This window comes from Cygnus olor, chromosome 3 (assembly GCF_009769625.2).
Source record: "Cygnus olor isolate bCygOlo1 chromosome 3, bCygOlo1.pri.v2, whole genome shotgun sequence".
Classification (NCBI taxonomy): domain Eukaryota; kingdom Metazoa; phylum Chordata; class Aves; order Anseriformes; family Anatidae; genus Cygnus; species Cygnus olor.
Genome location: NC_049171.1, coordinates 103,567,638 through 103,587,407, shown reverse-complemented (window position 1 = coordinate 103,587,407; position 19,770 = coordinate 103,567,638). Strand labels below are relative to the sequence as shown.

General features: G+C 44.2%; 2 protein-coding genes across 6 annotated transcripts in view; one reads left to right on the top strand and one right to left on the bottom strand.

Moving 5' to 3' along the window:
- The window catches only part of XDH (xanthine dehydrogenase), a 75,926-nt gene extending 70,168 nt beyond the window's left edge, over nt 1-5,758 (bottom strand). The window contains exon 1 of the mRNA XM_040552937.1: nt 5,013-5,758. Coding sequence (XP_040408871.1) covers nt 5,013-5,229 — 217 coding nt within the window. The 5' untranslated portion in view covers nt 5,230-5,758. The remainder of the gene's footprint in view (nt 1-5,012) is intronic.
- A 2,141-nt stretch (nt 5,759-7,899) lies between these two features.
- Nucleotides 7,900-19,770, top strand: part of CDC42BPA (CDC42 binding protein kinase alpha) — a 163,582-nt gene continuing 151,711 nt past the window's right edge. For 2 of the 5 annotated variants that reach the window (XM_040552935.1, XM_040552932.1), the window contains exons 1-2: nt 7,901-8,604; nt 9,306-9,523. In XM_040552935.1, coding sequence (XP_040408869.1) covers nt 9,328-9,523 — 196 coding nt within the window. In that variant the 5' untranslated portion in view covers nt 7,901-8,604; nt 9,306-9,327. Of the gene's footprint in view, nt 8,605-9,305; nt 9,524-19,770 lie in introns of all 5 variants that reach the window. The other 3 variants (XM_040552936.1, XM_040552933.1, XM_040552934.1) reach the window with 3 other exon arrangements.

Here is a 19,770-nt window from a genome sequence, read left to right as displayed (position 1 = left end):
GCTACTCAAAGGTCTGAAAGCCAGATTCTATAATCAAGGTATTGATTAGAGATACCTAGATATCCCACTTGACCACGCTAAGCTTGTGATTACATGTCCAAAGTGAGCAGCTACCACTGGGCATAAACACATAAAACACTGGGGTTAAATTGGGGGATTTCACTGGGGAATATGTCTATGAACTTCAAAAATGTTGCCAATTTTATCTTGGTTGCACTTTTTTTTTTTCCACTGGGTAAAGGAATATCTACGATGGTCCAGAGCTCCAAAGGAAAACTCTCAGAATGTATCTGTTTGTCTGTGACCATACAAGAGAATACTGTCCAAAACCTAAGCAACAGCAGCATGTGATAAAATGTTTCCAACTACAGAATATCTCCAGTTATTTGAGTCAAAACAAAGAGAAAAACTTCAGCCCTTTACTACTCCGCTCCTGTCCGCAGACTGCTTCAACCTCTGCCAGAGTTGGGAGACGGTTCCTACAAACCTTCTTTAGTTTAGATCTATGTTAGTCACGAACAAAACCTGAACAGACAAGATACGCCACCTCTCTTTCCTCTCTTCCTTCCACCAGCAGGTCAGATCAATCTGCCGGCTAACGAGTCTTTACCCTCTGGCTTGGGAGCTCTCTGGAGCCTGCAGAAGTTCATGAGTAACTGGAAAAATCATACAGATATCAAACTTCAATGTTCTGCACAGAAGTCCATAATTTCCATGGAATACATTTCAAGTCAAGAAGGTAGAAAGCTGTTACTGAGGCATTAGAATACTGCTTGTATTACCGCGATAACTGGAACTTGTTCAAAACCTGTAATCAGACACATTTGATTTACTGTCATTCACACCTATGTAACAAAAGCCCCTGATAAAAGACTGGCTTTGTAAAATGTCACGTTTCCCCAATGCTCATTCAATACTTTAACCTCCTAACAGTTTGTAAACGTGTTTTCAATGGCCAGAAGAGACATTCTACAAATGAAATACAGAAGTATAAGATCGATGACAGCAGTCCAGTTTGTGACAGTAGCAGCGCTGCCTACACAACACAACGTTTCAGTTCTGCTAGAGATGAAATGAGAACAATGAAATCCATATACCAGAGGAGACCAGAGGAGGAGAAAACAAAAGAAAGAAATGAACAGGCTAAAGGACTGCTTAATTTTACCTGCAAGAGAACAGACGCAACCGAGTCACTGACCGCACACTATGCACAGTGGCCTCCCCCTTCCCTCCTCTGTCTCTCCACATACGGTGAAGAGTTTTCTCTACTTCTCCATTAATGGAGAACTAAGCAATATCGTTCTAGTTTCTTCTTAAAACTGTTTCAAATCGGTGCCAATGTAAAGGGAGTTTCCTCAGAACAACAAATATTTCTAAAGCTTCTTTTTATCGCTATAGAGAACATAGATAAAATATAGATAGATAGATAAATAGATAGAAGATAGATATCGCTACCACTATTCTTTCAGGCTGAGTTCAGCAGCCTGCATTTACCCCCGTCACACACCTGAGTAACACAGGCAAATCCCACACACGTAGGAAAGGAAAAGCAAAACGCCTGGAACACAGAACAGCTCCTTGCAGTAAGCTCCAGTTGCTAAAATCAGCCAGTCCCATTTCTAAATCACGAACGCAACTGTCAATAGAGATAAAAATTAAAACTACCATCAAACGCGTAGAACAAGCCAAGTCCAGGTGTTTGGTTTCTTTCCCATCGTCTCAAAACACTCCCTGACTAACTCTCAAATACACCATCTGTCTCTGCGGCCATCTTCGCATCTAAAACTCATAGAATCACAGAACGCCACTGGGAGGGACCTTAAAGATCCGCTAATCCCAACCCCCTGCCACGGCCAGGGACACCAAAAGAAAATCCTACACACAATAAACAACACCAAATCAGTAGCGCGTCACAGAACAAATCGCGTATAAAAACAGTTAAAGTAAAAACATAATGACTTTACATCAAAAAAAGGATTTCTTAAATTAGCACGGATTATAAACCACAAAGGAATCAACCTGATACTTCACACTCATTTCAAGCACTTCAAGAAGACTGAAAACCTCCGCAAAGTCAAACTTGGTCACACGGCAGAAACTTCGCTTTCTCCACTTCCTGAGTTGAACTTGTAACAGCAATAAAAAACAAAAGACATAAAACCAATACAGAAGCTCATCTGTTTTACCCTGCTTATTTTTTTTAATATGTTACAGAACTAGTTCTAGAACTAGTCATAAAACAGTCTTAAAAAGATCCAAGGAGTAGAACATGAAACATCTTAGTTCCCCTCAATACAGCAGCAGTCACGTGGCTATTACACTAAGACTGCATCAGCTCTTCCATTCTAGAGGAGCTCCCAACCCCTTGCACCCAAAAATTCACCTTGTGCTATGAACATCCAGTCTCACAAGAAACGAGGCATGTAACATCTAAGACCTAGAACAGCTGAAACAAAAACATACATCCACTAACAGAAAAAAATAATCCACAAGCTCCACAAAACCAGAACAGTCCTACCTCTACACCGCACCAGTGACGAGTACAAATAAATCATTTATAATTGCATTCAACAGTTTATGATCGCCAAAGAGCTATGTATTAGATGTGGAAAAAAAGAATAAAATTACTCTTTTAAAAAAGCAGTTTACCCCTCAGAACTGTTAATCTTCTGAAGCTTCAATTTGTATTCTGTCATCTGTAAACGCACAAACATACACGTTCATATCATTTCAAGATCGATTCCGATACATTCAAAGACAACTCCTCACAGTAATAATGCAGACGTGTGAACGCTTGGCATAAACCCGTATGTTTCCAGAACAGCGAGTGACACCCACCAGAATACACCAAGTTTTATTTCACTGATGGGAGAAACAAATTAATACAGCACATTCAAAACTAGGAGTTTTCACAACTCCCTGGGGTAAAATTGGTATTATTGTCCCTACTGCTCAAGTAGGGAAGTTGGAAAAAATAAACAAGCAAATACGAGCTGAAAGCAGGTAGACTGATGGAGGTGAGGACAGAAACTACAACTTCTGGCTGCCAGCCTTCTGCTTCCACCGCTGTTGACTTTAAAACCACATCTCGCCTCCTTGTAATCAACCACTTCCACTGGTTCCCCTTTGGGGAAAAACAGATACGTGGTGAGGTTGTGATTACGCCAAAGAACAGGGTGCCCTTCGTAGATTCGCTGCACCCAAGAGCTGAAGCACAACAACTCCTGTAGGAACCTCCTTCCGCCACGACCCGCATCTCAACAGAAACGCCAAGGGCCGCTGGTTTCACTGGGAGCGCTGGCAGGCAGCAGAGACAGCTCGGCAGCGTTTGCAAGATAACGGCATCGTTCATGTCGACACTTCCAAAGGCAGGCACTAGAAACCGTTGCTCTTGCATTTCACCTCACAAACCCTCTCCAAAATCGCACGTTAAAAGTCTGGAGAGTACAACTGGCAGCAGACAGAGGACTCTGACAGTGCTTCCGTGAAAGCAGGAGGAACTGCTCTAACTTGAAGCTCGAGTCCTGCTAAGGCACAGCTGCAAGCGGGAGAGCAAAAAAGTTGCAGGAAAAAGAGGCCAGCAAGAAGCACTATTTTGGAAAGGCTGGAATGAGGTATCATCTCCATTAGTAGTCTGTAAGATTTGTTACAGACAGCTTCAGGTACTGGCAGAACCTTGGAAGGATCCATTTTTTCATCAGACGTTAGAATTTACCAGCACTCAACAAGGATGAGCTCCAAACACACGTATTCTAACCATATCATTTTACTTGATTTTTTTTTTTTTTAAACAATTATGAACAGGGTGTCAGATGGCTAACTCCACTACAGACTACACTCTCACATACAAAAAATTCCTGTGAGCCAATGTATTTTCCAAGCCTTTCATACTTTCTGTATAACACAACAGTTTTAGTGTGGAGATCCTTCAGAAGTCCCTTTAATTACTACTTCTTCCTTAGCTAGAATGTATTAATTATAGCCCATTCCTCTAGATAATAAGAAAACAAAAACCAGTGCACTATGAATAGTGCAAGAAACTTAATTACAGAGTCAGATGTCCTTTAGATGTCACTATGACTCCATTAAGGAACAGGCACCAAACACACACACGCCTTGTGTTGTTAGATCAGTTATCAAAACAATGGCTTTCCTTGGTGACTTCATTACACAGGACCCAACCAGCTAATTCATCAAATGCCTGTTACGTTGAGAAAACGTGCTTTTTAAGAGAAAGTCGCCTTCGTGATGTATTTATTACAAACCAGATGTGAGAAATAGTTCTGAAAGGAAACGCAGAAGTACAGCACGACTTGAAGTTTGAAGGTCGCATAGTAAGGGTTAGCATCAAGGCTCTCATATCAGATTGCAACTTCTGTTTGCCATCTATACGTAGAAGGAGGAAAAGAATCAAAAGTAAAGCCAACCAGTTCTGTGATAACTTAAGAAGATCTGGATTGCTGTCATTCAACTGTTATCATTGAAAACTTGTAAATACTGTAACATTGCTCTATAGCTAAGAAAGAAAACGGAATGGAGGATGGGGATGAAACAATTTCATCCTGCTTTTTGACTTCACCTTATTAAGTCAGCAATGATGCTATGTTAAAGACAAGAATGTATTTAACCCCATTTTCACTCCAGACAACAAACTGAGGATTGCCTACGGATCTGTTCTTCTCCAAATATCAGACAATTTATCCCTCATCCTTCTCTATTCCCACTACCTTCAGGACACAAAGCTCAACAGCTGGGTAAACAAATAGACTTCACGTACCAGAATCTGAACCACGTCAAAAACATAAAGTCTATTTTACACGCATACCTCAAAGACAAATAACCAACACGGATCTCTTGTCAGCACCACCGCCGTCACGTTTAAATACACTACAGCTGATAACATTTCACAGTAAAACTCCAGTGTACACCATCCCCTCTCACGCAGCAATACCGAAGACAAAGCAGACACGAACATGGATGGATGTACCCAAAATAAACGCATCCAAACTTACCCCATTCCAGATACTCGAGGATATTCTTCTCTCTTCTCAGAGGGGAATTATTACACTCATCGTACAGGCAGATGAGAATATCCAGCAAGGTCTCTACGCTGAAGCACTGCCCGTTGCTTTGAGTCGGCCCATCCAAAATAAACTGCTCCAGCTGCTTCAGGCGCACTTCTCCAGACATGGATGTTTCACTTTGCATTGGAGTGTCTTTTTTAAGCATACTTCGTCAAAAACTAAAAGCACCGCCGCGTGCCGTGGCGGGGAGCCGTGCCTTTCCACCTCGTGCTCCTCCTGCTCCTCACTGGCTCTCCTCCCGAGGCCTCTCAGCGGTTCAGGGAAGCTGAGGGCTTCATCGCCACCCGCTCCTCCTGTGCTGCGCCAAGGGACGGTGGGCAGCCTGCCTCCCTGCCTCCCGTCCCCCTCAGCCTCGTCAGCCCTCTCGCCTCGCCTCGCCTCCCGCCCGCGCTCACACGCAGGAGCCGCCGCCGAGCTCGCGGCAGCCCAACATGGCGGCGCGGGTGGGGAGGGGGGAGCCGCCGCCGAGCGCCGCCGCAGCGCGGGGAGCCGAGCCCGGGAGCCGCCGCTACTGATGGGATTGAGGGGAGGAGGGTAACGGGGGTGGGTGCTGCAGCAGGGAATGCAGGGATACGGGCGGACCGAGGCCGAGGGGAGGGAGCGGAGCGGAGCGGAGCGGAGGGCGGGGAGGCCGGCGCGCAACGCCCCGCTGCCTGACTGCCCCTCGCTGAGGGGAGCCCAGCCCCGCCTCGGCGCCCCGGGCCCGGCTCCCCGGGGCTCGCCCCTCGCCTCGGGCCGTGCCGCCTCACCGAGCCGGCGGGACGGGGGCAGGCGCCGAGGCGCTGAGGCGGGGCTCCCTCACCCGGCCGTCGCCGCGGTGGAAAATGGCAGCGGCGGTAACGCGTGGCCGTGGCTCTGACCTCCAGAGGTGTGGGGGCGGTGGTCGTGCGCTCGGGCTGCGGTGTCGCCCGCACATCCCTTCAGAATGTTGTCCTGCCCGTCAGCGGGAGGCGGGGGGACGGGAGGAAGGGGGCCCGGTGGCCGAGCGCTGTGCACCCGAGGGGGCACTGGTTACAGGTGAAGTGAGGGGAGGAGAACGGCTCAGGCGTGTGCCCTCGGCTTGGTAACCAGCACGAGACCCTCCGGTTTTGGTGTTTTTTTTTGTTTTCGGTATAACAAGCACCCATATATATTTATTTCACTTGTCTTTTTACTGGGGGACGTAATACGTAAGCAGTCTTATGTACCCATCTAGATGAAGATGAAACACGGCATTAGGATTAAACACGAGTCCCATGCAGTTTGCTTAGATTTACAGAATAAAAGATGTTGAGGATCTCTGAACTGCATATAAACTCATTGGTGTGAAGCTACACACAGGACAGGGACTTCTGTCTTGTGCTGTCGAGAAGGAAAAACGGATGGACTGTCCATCAGGGAGGAGGAGGAGTGCACTTTCTGTTTGGCAAGCACGGGGATGACATCCAAGAGTTTGGACGTCTTTTGGAAGGAAGGAACTCTCCTACCAACTCATGATGAATGAAGAAATGTGCAGAGAATTTGATTCTAAAAACTTTGTACACAGAAACCCTCCAAGAAATATCTTTCGAACTGCTGAAAATACAAGTGAGATTGTCAGAGGTAGAAGAATTAACATTACGCTATGAAGATGGGGACAAGGCAAGGGTTTCCTTCCTATTGGCAGCTGCATTGAAGACAATGACAATACTGTTATTACCGTAATTAGGAAAAGACTTAATTCAAACTGTTTTTAAAGCTTCAGCACTGCTCTTTCAAGGAGAGAGCAGGGAATGATCAGCCCTTTACCACCGTGCATCTTGGGCATTGTCACCACAGCAAAGAACAAGGTCCCCTCCTGCACTCTACAAGCAGAGTTGGACTTGGTGGACCTGCTTCAGGTGTTGCAGAAGGCAGAGCAGAGAGGATGCTCCACACTCCTGGTGCATTCAACATGCTCAATTGCCACGTCCCATGCATCATCCAAGGTGCTCATAACCCCAGAGTTTTATGCTTATCCTTTCCTTACCTCTGGACACAAATTGGCGGCTCTTTCCAGGGGATGATAAAAAAAAAAACAGAAAGTGCACTCCTCCTCCTCCCTGATGGACAGTCCATCCGTTTTTCCTTCTCGACAGCACAAGACAGAAGTCCCTGTCCTGTGTGTAGCTTCACACCAATGAGTTTATATGCAGTTCAGAGATCCTCAACATCTTTTATTCTGTAAATCTAAGCAAACTGCATGGGACTCGTGTTTAATCCTAATGCCGTGTTTCATCTTCATCTAGATGGGTACATAAGACTGCTTACGTATTACGTCCCCCAGTAAAAAGACAAGTGAAATAAATATATATGGGTGCTTGTTATACCGAAAACAAAAAAAAACACCAAAACCGGAGGGTCTCGTGCTGGTTACCAAGCCGAGGGCACACGCCTGAGCCGTTCTCCTCCCCTCACTTCACCTGTAACCAGTGCCCCCTCGGGTGCACAGCGCTCGGCCACCGGGCCCCCTTCCTCCCGTCCCCCCGCCTCCCGCTGACGGGCAGGACAACATTCTGAAGGGATGTGCGGGCGACACCGCAGCCCGAGCGCACGACCACCGCCCCCACACCTCTGGAGGTCAGAGCCACGGCCACGCGTTACCGCCGCTGCCATTTTCCACCGCGGCGACGGCCGGGTGAGGGAGCCCCGCCTCAGCGCCTCGGCGCCTGCCCCCGTCCCGCCGGCTCGGTGAGGCGGCACGGCCCGAGGCGAGGGGCGAGCCCCGGGGAGCCGGGCCCGGGGCGCCGAGGCGGGGCTGGGCTCCCCTCAGCGAGGGGCAGTCAGGCAGCGGGGCGTTGCGCGCCGGCCTCCCCGCCCTCCGCTCCGCTCCGCTCCGCTCCCTCCCCTCGGCCTCGGTCCGCCCGTATCCCTGCATTCCCTGCTGCAGCACCCACCCCCGTTACCCTCCTCCCCTCAATCCCATCAGTAGCGGCGGCTCCCGGGCTCGGCTCCCCGCGCTGCGGCGGCGCTCGGCGGCGGCTCCCCCCTCCCCACCCGCGCCGCCATGTTGGGCTGCCGCGAGCTCGGCGGCGGCTCCTGCGTGTGAGCGCGGGCGGGAGGCGAGGCGAGGCGAGAGGGCTGACGAGGCTGAGGGGGACGGGAGGCAGGGAGGCAGGCAGGGAGGCAGGCAGGGAGGCAGGCAGGGAGGGTGCCGCGTGGGCCCTCCCCGCCCCGCCGCCCCTTGGCGCACGCCCGCCCAGGGAACGATGCCCTTGGCCTGGGGGAGCGAGGCCGGGGGAGCGTCTCCCCGCCGGGAGTGAAGCCGCTGCCGGAGCCTCCCGGGACGCGCAGCCGGAGCAGCAGCGGGAGGAAGGACGGGGACGGCGTCGCCGCGGCCATGGGGAGGCTTTGACAGGGCGACGAGCGCTCCCCGCTCGCCCCGCGGCGGTGCCGCTGTGCCGGGGCGCGCGTCCCGCCCGCTGCCGCCCGCCCGCCGCCCCTTGGCGCAGCAGAGGAGGAGCGGGTGGCGATGAAGCCTTCGGCTTCCCTGAACCGCTGAGAGGCCTCGGGAGGAGACCCGGTAAGCAGCAGGAGGAGGCGGAAGAAGGGCACGGCTCCCCGCCACGGGACGCGGCTGTGCCTTAAGCAGGGTCGGCCGGGGGGACCTGCGCCTCCCCCCCCCCCGGCGGGTGAGGGGACCGCCGAGGCGCTGCCCGCCGGAGAGGCGGAGGCGGAGGCCGCGGCCGCCTCCCCCCCCACCCCGATCCCCGCCCGCTGCCTCCGCGGCGCCGCGCTCTGCCGCTCCTTCCCGGTACCGCTGGGGTGTCGCGGTGTGCCGGCCCTTCCCGGCCTGGCGACGGGCAGGATGGGGCTCCTACACCTTAGGGATGCGGTGGGTCCCCTCTCGGTCTTGTGCTGCGTGACCTGAATGTTGGATGAAGGAGAAGAGCTTCCTAAATATATAAACGTCTCTGTCTGAGATGGCTAAAATGGTGAAATTGGCTCTACGCAGCCGTGGTTGAATTTCAGGGTAACTGTTACCATTCACGTGTCAGAACCATATATATATTTTTCATCAATAACCACATCAAATGATTTTTCTTTTCTTAAAAATGACGTACGCAGACACGCGCTGTATGCGTGTGTGTCTGAAACTTGCTGGGCTTCAGTTTCAAGCAGGGAGCACTGAAGGGACCTAAAAATGAAGCACCACCACGATTTTGTTAAAAATTTGGTTGACGTTTCCTTTCTTTTTGCCTTTTTTTTTTTTTTTGGATGAAGTGTACTTAAAAAAGACACTCCAATGCAAAGTGAAACAGCCATGTCTGGAGAAGTGCGCCTGAAGCAGCTGGAGCAGTTTATTTTGGATGGGCCGACTCAAAGCAACGGGCAGTGCTTCAGCGTGGAGACCTTGCTGGATATCCTCATCTGCCTGTACGATGAGTGTAATAATTCCCCTCTGAGAAGAGAGAAGAACATCCTCGAGTATCTGGAATGGGGTAAGTTTGGATGTGTTTGTTTTGGGTACATCCGTCCATGTTCGTGTCTGCTTTGTCTTCGGTATTGCTGCGTGAGAGGGGATGGTGTACACTGGAGTTTTACTGTGAAATGTTATCAGCTGTAGTGTATTTAAACGTGACGGCGGTGGTGCTGACAAGAGATCCGTGTTGGTTATTTGTCTTTGAGGTATGCGTGTAAAATAGACTTTATGTTTTTGACGTGGTTCAGATTCTGGTACGTGAAGTCTATTTGTTTACCCAGCTGTTGAGCTTTGTGTCCTGAAGGTAGTGGGAATAGAGAAGGATGAGGGATAAATTGTCTGATATTTGGAGAAGAACAGATCCGTAGGCAATCCTCAGTTTGTTGTCTGGAGTGAAAATGGGGTTAAATACATTCTTGTCTTTAACATAGCATCATTGCTGACTTAATAAGGTGAAGTCAAAAAGCAGGATGAAATTGTTTCATCCCCATCCTCCATTCCGTTTTCTTTCTTAGTTATAGAGCAATGTTACAGTATTCACAAGTTTTCAATGATAACAGTTGAATGACAGCAATCCAGATCTTCTTAAGTTATCACAGAACTGGTTGGCTTTACTTTTTGATTCTTTTCCTCCTTCTACGTATAGATGGCAAACAGAAGTTGCAATCTGATATGAGAGCCTTGATGCTAACCCTTACTATGTGACCTTCAAACTTCAAGTCGTGCTGTATTTCTGCGTTTCCTTTCAGAACTATTTTTCATATCTGGTTTGTAATAAATACATCACGAAGGCGACTTTCTCTTAAAAAGCACGTTTTCTCAACGTAACAGGCATTTGATGAATTAGCTGGTTGGGTCCTGTGTAATGAAGTCACCAAGGAAAGCCATTGTTTTGATAACTGATCTAACAACACAAGGCGTGTGTGTGTTTGGTGCCTGTTCCTTAATGGAGTCATAGTGACATCCAAAGGACATCTGACTCTGTAATTAAGTTTCTTGCACTGTTCATAGCGCACTGGTTTTTGTTTTCTTATTATCTAGAGGAATGGGCTATAATTAATACATTCTAGCTAAGGAAGAAGTAGTAATTAAAGGGACTTCTGAAGGATCTCCACACTAAAACTGTTGTGTTATACAGAAAGTATGAAAGGCTTGGAAAATACATTGACTCACAGGAATTTTTTGTATGTGAGAGTGTAGTCTGTAGTGGAGTTAGCCATCTGACACCCTGTTCATAATTGTTTAAAAAAAAAAAAATCAAGTAAAATGATATGGTTAGAATACGTGTGTTTGGAGCTCATCCTTGTTGAGTGCTGGTAAATTCTAACGTCTGATGAAAAAATGGATCCTTCCAAGGTTCTGCCAGTACCTGAAGCTGTCTGTAACAAATCTTACAGACTACTAATGGAGATGATACCTCATTCCAGCCTTTCCAAAATAGTGCTTCTTGCTGGCCTCTTTTTCCTGCAACTTTTTTGCTCTCCCGCTTGCAGCTGTGCCTTAGCAGGACTCGAGCTTCAAGTTAGAGCAGTTCCTCCTGCTTTCACGGAAGCACTGTCAGAGTCCTCTGTCTGCTGCCAGTTGTACTCTCCAGACTTTTAACGTGCGATTTTGGAGAGGGTTTGTGAGGTGAAATGCAAGAGCAACGGTTTCTAGTGCCTGCCTTTGGAAGTGTCGACATGAACGATGCCGTTATCTTGCAAACGCTGCCGAGCTGTCTCTGCTGCCTGCCAGCGCTCCCAGTGAAACCAGCGGCCCTTGGCGTTTCTGTTGAGATGCGGGTCGTGGCGGAAGGAGGTTCCTACAGGAGTTGTTGTGCTTCAGCTCTTGGGTGCAGCGAATCTACGAAGGGCACCCTGTTCTTTGGCGTAATCACAACCTCACCACGTATCTGTTTTTCCCCAAAGGGGAACCAGTGGAAGTGGTTGATTACAAGGAGGCGAGATGTGGTTTTAAAGTCAACAGCGGTGGAAGCAGAAGGCTGGCAGCCAGAAGTTGTAGTTTCTGTCCTCACCTCCATCAGTCTACCTGCTTTCAGCTCGTATTTGCTTGTTTATTTTTTCCAACTTCCCTACTTGAGCAGTAGGGACAATAATACCAATTTTACCCCAGGGAGTTGTGAAAACTCCTAGTTTTGAATGTGCTGTATTAATTTGTTTCTCCCATCAGTGAAATAAAACTTGGTGTATTCTGGTGGGTGTCACTCGCTGTTCTGGAAACATACGGGTTTATGCCAAGCGTTCACACGTCTGCATTATTACTGTGAGGAGTTGTCTTTGAATGTATCGGAGTCGATCTTGAAATGATATGAACGTGTATGTTTGTGCGTTTACAGATGACAGAATACAAATTGAAGCTTCAGAAGATTAACAGTTCTGAGGGGTAAACTGCTTTTTTAAAAGAGTAATTTTATTCTTTTTTTCCACATCTAATACATAGCTCTTTGGCGATCATAAACTGTTGAAAGCAATTATAAATGATTTATTTGTACTCGTCACTGGTGCGGTGTAGAGGTAGGACTGTTCTGGTTTTGTGGAGCTTGTGGATTATTTTTTTCTGTTAGTGGATGTATGTTTTTGTTTCAGCTGTTCTAGGTCTTAGATGTTACATGCCTCGTTTCTTGTGAGACTGGATGTTCATAGCACAAGGTGAATTTTTGGGTGCAAGGGGTTGGGAGCTCCTCTAGAATGGAAGAGCTGATGCAGTCTTAGTGTAATAGCCACGTGACTGCTGCTGTATTGAGGGGAACTAAGATGTTTCATGTTCTACTCCTTGGATCTTTTTAAGACTGTTTTATGACTAGTTCTAGAACTAGTTCTGTAACATATTAAAAAAAATAAGCAGGGTAAAACAGATGAGCTTCTGTATTGGTTTTATGTCTTTTGTTTTTTATTGCTGTTACAAGTTCAACTCAGGAAGTGGAGAAAGCGAAGTTTCTGCCGTGTGACCAAGTTTGACTTTGCGGAGGTTTTCAGTCTTCTTGAAGTGCTTGAAATGAGTGTGAAGTATCAGGTTGATTCCTTTGTGGTTTATAATCCGTGCTAATTTAAGAAATCCTTTTTTTGATGTAAAGTCATTATGTTTTTACTTTAACTGTTTTTATACGCGATTTGTTCTGTGACGCGCTACTGATTTGGTGTTGTTTATTGTGTGTAGGATTTTCTTTTGGTGTCCCTGGCCGTGGCAGGGGGTTGGGATTAGCGGATCTTTAAGGTCCCTCCCAGTGGCGTTCTGTGATTCTATGAGTTTTAGATGCGAAGATGGCCGCAGAGACAGATGGTGTATTTGAGAGTTAGTCAGGGAGTGTTTTGAGACGATGGGAAAGAAACCAAACACCTGGACTTGGCTTGTTCTACGCGTTTGATGGTAGTTTTAATTTTTATCTCTATTGACAGTTGCGTTCGTGATTTAGAAATGGGACTGGCTGATTTTAGCAACTGGAGCTTACTGCAAGGAGCTGTTCTGTGTTCCAGGCGTTTTGCTTTTCCTTTCCTACGTGTGTGGGATTTGCCCGTGTTACTCAGGTGTGTGACGGGGGTAAATGCAGGCTGCTGAACTCAGCCTGAAAGAATAGTGGTAGCGATATCTATCTTCTATCTATTTATCTATCTATCTATATTTTATCTATGTTCTCTATAGCGATAAAAAGAAGCTTTAGAAATATTTGTTGTTCTGAGGAAACTCCCTTTACGTTGGCACCGATTTGAAACAGTTTTAAGAAGAAACTAGAACGATATTGCTTAGTTCTCCATTAATGGAGAAGTAGAGAAAACTCTTCACCGTATGTGGAGAGACAGAGGAGGGAAGGGGGAGGCCACTGTGCATAGTGTGCGGTCAGTGACTCGGTTGCGTCTGTTCTCTTGCAGGTAAAATTAAGCAGTCCTTTAGCCTGTTTATTTCTTTCTTTTGTTTTCTCCTCCTCTGGTCTCCTCTGGTATATGGATTTCATTGTTCTCATTTCATCTCTAGCAGAACTGAAATGTGTTGTGTAGGCAGTGCTGTTATGGTCGCAGACTGGACTGCTGGCATCACTCTTATACTTCTGTCATTCATCTGTACGTCTCTTCTGGCTATTGGAAATGGCTCTATCACCATAAGACTATTTTTTCAAGAAAGAGGTGTGGAGAGGTCACCTGTGTTTTCTTTGTAGAGTTCTCTCTCCTTCTCTCTCTCCCACTGAATTAAAAATGGTGCATCCGTTTTCTGGTTGTTTGTTTTAAAATATATTACTAACAAAAGAAAATAGTATCTTGCCTGTGGACTTCTTCACCTGTTCTGTGTTATACATCTGTTTGTAAATTGTGAAAGAAATCACCGGCATTTTCAGATACGATTTGTTTACATGTTGTTTTTAACACAGACTGATTAAAAAAATCCTTCATCTAGATCCCATTCTTCACAGAGACAGCAGCATAAGACATAAGCTTCAACTTCTTTACCTGTTCCTTTTTTTTAAAGTAGTTCTTAGTACTGTCCAGTTTACCAATTGAAAAGATATTTTGCCATAAAATTACATTTTAGGAATTGTCATTGATGCTTTCTTACTATATTCATAAAACTAGGAATGTCTCTTGCTCTCAGTGATGTAAGTTATGAAGTTCTATTCATGAAAGAAAGAGCATCCTGCTTGTCAAGGCCTCTTAATGTGCATACGTGTATCCCTGGCCTTAAAAGTGAGTTGCTCCATTGCTTACGGTCAAGGTATATGGAGGTATGCGGTCTTCAGTGTTGTCAAATGGAAATGACCTTCAGATCTGTGTTTCAGAACATTGTCTGAACAGCATTTATGGGGATGCAGTTTTATACCAAATTACTTCATAGAAAAGGAAAAAAAAAAGACATTGCAGGACAGTAAGTAGAACAGTTCTCCGTGCACACCTTACTGTTAGGTAGCTCTGTTTACCCTTTGTACCTTTAGAATTGTGACCTCATGCACATTTCAGTTCTGATTTTTGTTTGGTACGGGGAAACAAAGTACTCTAAATGAGTCAACAATTATGATGTGATCAAACGATCTGTGAGAGCATCCAGGAGCATCCAGTTAATTCTGTTTTACACTACGGTCAAAACCAGTTTCCAGGAGAGTAAGCCATTAATCCATTGTGACAAATTTGTTTTCTAAACACATCTACTGTACACTAAAGGATTTTGCACCTCTTTTTACTTAAAAATATTTTTTTGAAAGATGTTCTTTTTTTTTTCTTTCATTTGGAATGAGGAGGTTTGGGTGTATTCAGAGGCTGCCTGATGGATCTGGGGATTGATGTCCTTAGGTTGACTGAATTCTGTCAGTGACGTTCCTTTTGTTGCGGAGGAGTACCACTTGCTGAGGTAGAAAGCCACCTAGTGCTATATTTTCAGGAATTTTAGGAATGCCTTTATTCTGTACAGAAATTCCTAGCATGCTTTGGTCTAACAGAGACAAATGGAGAAATAAAATAATTTGAGCTGGTCTGCTCAGCGTGCGCTATAAACCTTACGCCAAACCATAAACTAGCTGTTACTAAGATATTTTGTCTTAGTGTTAATCCAATAGCTTATTTGTGGGATAGTCATAATTGTAAAATGTACTGCTGAAATAGACTGAAGGTGTGTTTGGATTCTTAACCTTTGTGCAGCGTGGGACGCTGTGCTTGTACGTGATTGAAGTCCTTCCTCAGCTCTCGCCTTTCTCTTGAATTTTACTGACATACTCTTTTTATAACCCCTAGCATATTATTGGTTCACAGTTGACTGAAAGAAGGATATTGTACTATAAGAACAGTGAGCCTATTTGTTTCAATACAGTTTCAGGATGTATGTATATTTGCAAAGACTGAGAGAAAATGCCTTAGTTTTTGCAACTTTATCTTATGTCCATAGATTAGTGCTTGAATTCTGAATTGCAGCATTAAATAGCAGTAATTTTTATTTGATTTGTACCTGCAGCTGAGTAGTCAAGTGCGGGTGTCTTGAAATTCTGTTGCAATTAAATTGCAAATACAAAATTTCCAGCTACAAAGCGGATGCAGGTAACTACCCTGACAGTTTTTTCCCATGTTATTTTCTGAAGATGGACACTGCAAGTTATACTAGATGTATCTTTGCAATATATTCATCCATTCATAGCAACCCTTTACTTTTCCTATCTCTATCGCCCATTGGCACAGTAAACATCTAAAATCAATTAGCTTCTGTTGCCAAGCTGTAAAACCCAACTAAAAAAGGTACGATGAATGGTTGAGACAGAATTAAAAAAAATTGACCAGCTAGACTCTTAAGTCTTATCTTTTGGCACATCAATAATTTCTTCCATGAATGTTTGTACTTTTTAAATTTGATTTTCTCTTTATCTGGCTGAACAACCAGAATATTTTGTTCTGCTCTGGTCTAACTCACTTCCGCGTACTATTTTTCTGAAATCCTCATTAAGCTTAGGAATGCTGCTAATGTGGATGAAAATCTTTAAAAAACTGTGAGTGAATTAGGTCAATCGCGTGCAGGTTTCTGTTAAGCGCAAGATTTTTATTTCCAAGAGTTTAAGCATGACATTAAACATAATAATAACAGATAATTTATTTTGCTCAGAAATTTAGTAGAAATAGATGGTAATTCTTTTACTAGAAAGACGTTGGTGAGTTTAAGTGGCCTTCTGAATGGAAGGGAAAAAGTATTTCAGGTACTAATGACTATATAATCTCATTTTATTCAAACTTTGTTGGATTACACCTCCAATGCCTTATTGCTGTTTTGGTAGTTTTCTCTTTGGTCTCAGCTGCCTGGGCTTGGACCAGTCCTGTTTTATCTTAGCTTGGGAGCTTGGAAGCACTTAATTGTCAGGGTGGAGGGTATGTGAACACTTTTTCCTGTATAAAGTGAGATTTTAAAGAAGTATTTCCTCTCACTGTTGTCCTTGTATTCATCCTTTTAATCTTAAAATCCTTCTTTATTTGGGGATTTTGTGATTGTTCTCTTTGTTGTCCTGCTACCCCTCTGACTGTTGCTGTGGATCGTAATTCTGTTGCATGTGTGGTGCAGGACCCCTAGGGGTATCCGTTTTTGAGTTCTTCCTTCTTTCCTTTCTATGCATTTTTAATGGATAATGTTATTCCAAAACAAAGCTCTAGGTTGTCCTCTCTAAGCTGAGGCTACCGTCTCTTCTTCCCAGTGTCTATTCTGTTGCTTTTTATCTGAGCAAAATGTCAGTTTGTCTTTCCAATGTGATGCAGATATCCATGTCTCTGTCTGAAACTTCCCTGGCCAAAATCATGGTTTCTGGATTTTCTTTTTCCTTTTCTTTCTTTCCTAGTCATCTCTGAGCTTTCGCTATTTTGGTGGTCAGGCTCATAACACAGAGATTGTGCGTAGAGAACAGTCTCAAAAATGCTCCTATTTCTTATGTAATTCTTTACATTATAGGTGCACCAACAAAGCGATTTCTATGAACACCCCGTTTATTTCCTATTTGATCCAGTACATATAAATTTATTTACAAACAGGAATGATTTGCAATATTAAGCTCTTGTAGAGCTGGGTGCTTGGGCTGTTTGTTCTGGTGGTGATTAAGAAGCTGTTTTCTGTTTTATCCCTGTGGTCTAAATGCGAAGAGACTTAAGTGAGAGAATGTATAATTTTAATACCCTAAACTGTTATGAAGAAGTAATAAGAAGGGTAGGAAAGGGTTTTGTTACAAGTGGTTGAAGTAAATGTCATTTGGGCTGTTGGGACATCATAGTTCCAAGGTATTTCATGCTGTCGCTCTCTATGGCCCTTTTACCCTTACCCCTGCCTTTTGTAAATAAAACATTATGTTTGAATGTTTTGCAGGACTCATTTGTAACAAGAAGAGAATTAAATAATATTGGTATTTTAATTGTAACTTCTGCTTTTTTGTTGAGTGGGGGCTGGCTAAATCCCGTCTGCCACTTGTCTCTGTTTTGGTGGTGCTTCTATGAATGGAGGGACATCATCGAGTCAAAAACTAACTCTGCAAAAATGTGTCGAAATCTGTTGGTCCAGTTGTGTGAAGAGATTATACCAACGTTTGTACCAAAGAGTAGGGTAGAACTGTGACAGCCTAACCTCCCAGTGGCTTTACGTACTGTAATTTCTGCAGTCCAAGTTTTGAGGCTGCTCCTAAGATTCCCAGGAGCACACGAGGAGCCTACAATTTGGAACCAAATATTGATGTTACCATCTCTTTCCAACAGGTGTTTGGTATACAAGTTCTGTGAGCTTTTTTGTTTCCGGTAACAGTTTCCAAGACTCTTCTTGCAATGCATGAATTTCCACTTGTGAAGAGGAATCATTAAAATGGCTCTCTGAGATTGATGAGGGCAACTCCTTGGGGGAAAAAAATAATTACTTCTGCGTTTTTTGGTATTTGGCACAATATTACTGTTCAATGTATTTTCCTTCTGTGTTTTGTATCTGAAAGACCAAGATTTTTGTTTTAACAAAGGTGGAATAGTTGTGTTCTATTTCCCCTAACTTCTAGAAAACACTTGTTGAGCACAGTGTTGTGCTGTTTTGTGATAATGTAAAAGGATACTTTTATAATTTTAGTAATGACTGACAAAAAAAAAAAAGACTTGTATTTGTTGTGATATGATAGAAGGAAATTACAGAAGCAGCTTACTACACCAACAGAAATTTGCTGAGAAAATCCTTACCATTTAGCTGTAGTTTGTGTTGTAGGACACTGTATTTTGATGTGTCTGTGCCCCCCTCACTCAGCACATTGACTATTTTTCCTTCATAGCTAGGAACCACCTTTGGCTAACAAAAAATACGCTTCTAAACTTCTGTATCTTTGCAAAAGTCATTAACGAGTATAGATTTAGGCAAATACTATCTTCTGGATGTAAGTATTTGGAAGATTGTCTTTTTTGTTTTCTTAATTCTTTTGTGCCTTATCTTCTCCTCTGAAAACAAGGAATGACCAAACTCCATTGATGATAACACAGACTCTCAAAAAGCAAAGTCTAAATCAAGTTACAGTTACTAAGAGAAAACTGTTATGATGTATATTACCGTGGCTGGTGTCATAATGGTATTTCATTAATCTGGTAATTCTTGGTTAACTTGTTCCTCTAGTAATCCTTTGTCTTGAGAGATGATGACTTAGGATCTAGTTGCTTGCTTCTAGTGACATTGTTTCTTAGCTCCTTCAGTGAGCATTTGTACAGATATGTGACTGTATATAAGCTCCTTGAACTCATGTTTCAGGTGTTAACCTGAAAAGTCTCTTCCTGGGTGCTTTGTCAGAGGTCTCATCTGATCTTATCGGTAGTAGCCTAGTGCTTTACTGTCGGGCGGTGGAAAGAAAGGGAGCAGAGGGGTAAGAAGTTGCTGATTTGCTGGGTAGCTTCACTCTTCTCGCACTTGTACGTTACTTTTATCCACAACTGAGATTATTTAATAGAATTACTCCGTGTTTACTGATGGTAGTACATTCTCCTTGTAATGCTTGGCACTGCCAGAAGAATGGGGTCTCTTCTAAGAAATTCTCCTTGTAATCAGTAATTTAAAATTTGCTTTGATTTTGCCATTAAATTTTCTTTGTAATAGAACAGTTCGGTCTCAAGGTGTTTTGCTTTCTCTTGGTTGTGTAGGTTACACTGTCAGTAAATATATTCAACCATGTATGTGATAACAGTAAGAATCTGTAAGCCAAATTCTCCTCTCATTTAATGGATATAAATGTGAAGTTAATTCCCATACAGTGTTAAAGCAGTTCCTGTTTGTTGCTGAGCTTTTAAAGACAGTCAAGTCACTTACTTGAGAGCGTTAACTGGTTAATTATATATGAGCTCTAGTTTTAGGGCTCAAATACCGTAGCTTTTTCTAGGTATCCAGATAGAGAATGTTTCCTTTATTTTGGTGTAGTTCTTATATGTTTTGAAAGTATACTTTTATTTCTTTTCAAGCTGGGAGGGTTGTAAATGTTCTTTTTCCTTTCAGTAGTATGATTCCTGGTGAGAAAGTCAATTATAGTGATACTGGGCACTAGTGTATATTGTAAAAGTCTATTTGAGAAAGGGGAGGGGAGGGGAGGGGACAATTATTAGCATCTTAAACATCTCTGCAAAGAAATAGAGGCATGGTTGTGATTCATTGAAGGCCGTTCAAAAAATTACCGGAAAAGTAGTTTCTAGTAGGCTGATAAGTTCCTTCCAAAATTTTGTCCAAAGTTTTTGTAACATTTATTGTGGAAATTCCTGGAAGTGTGGGTGGTTTGTAACTTCTGTGTGTTTAAGTGCTTTATTCATTTTTTATTTATTTATT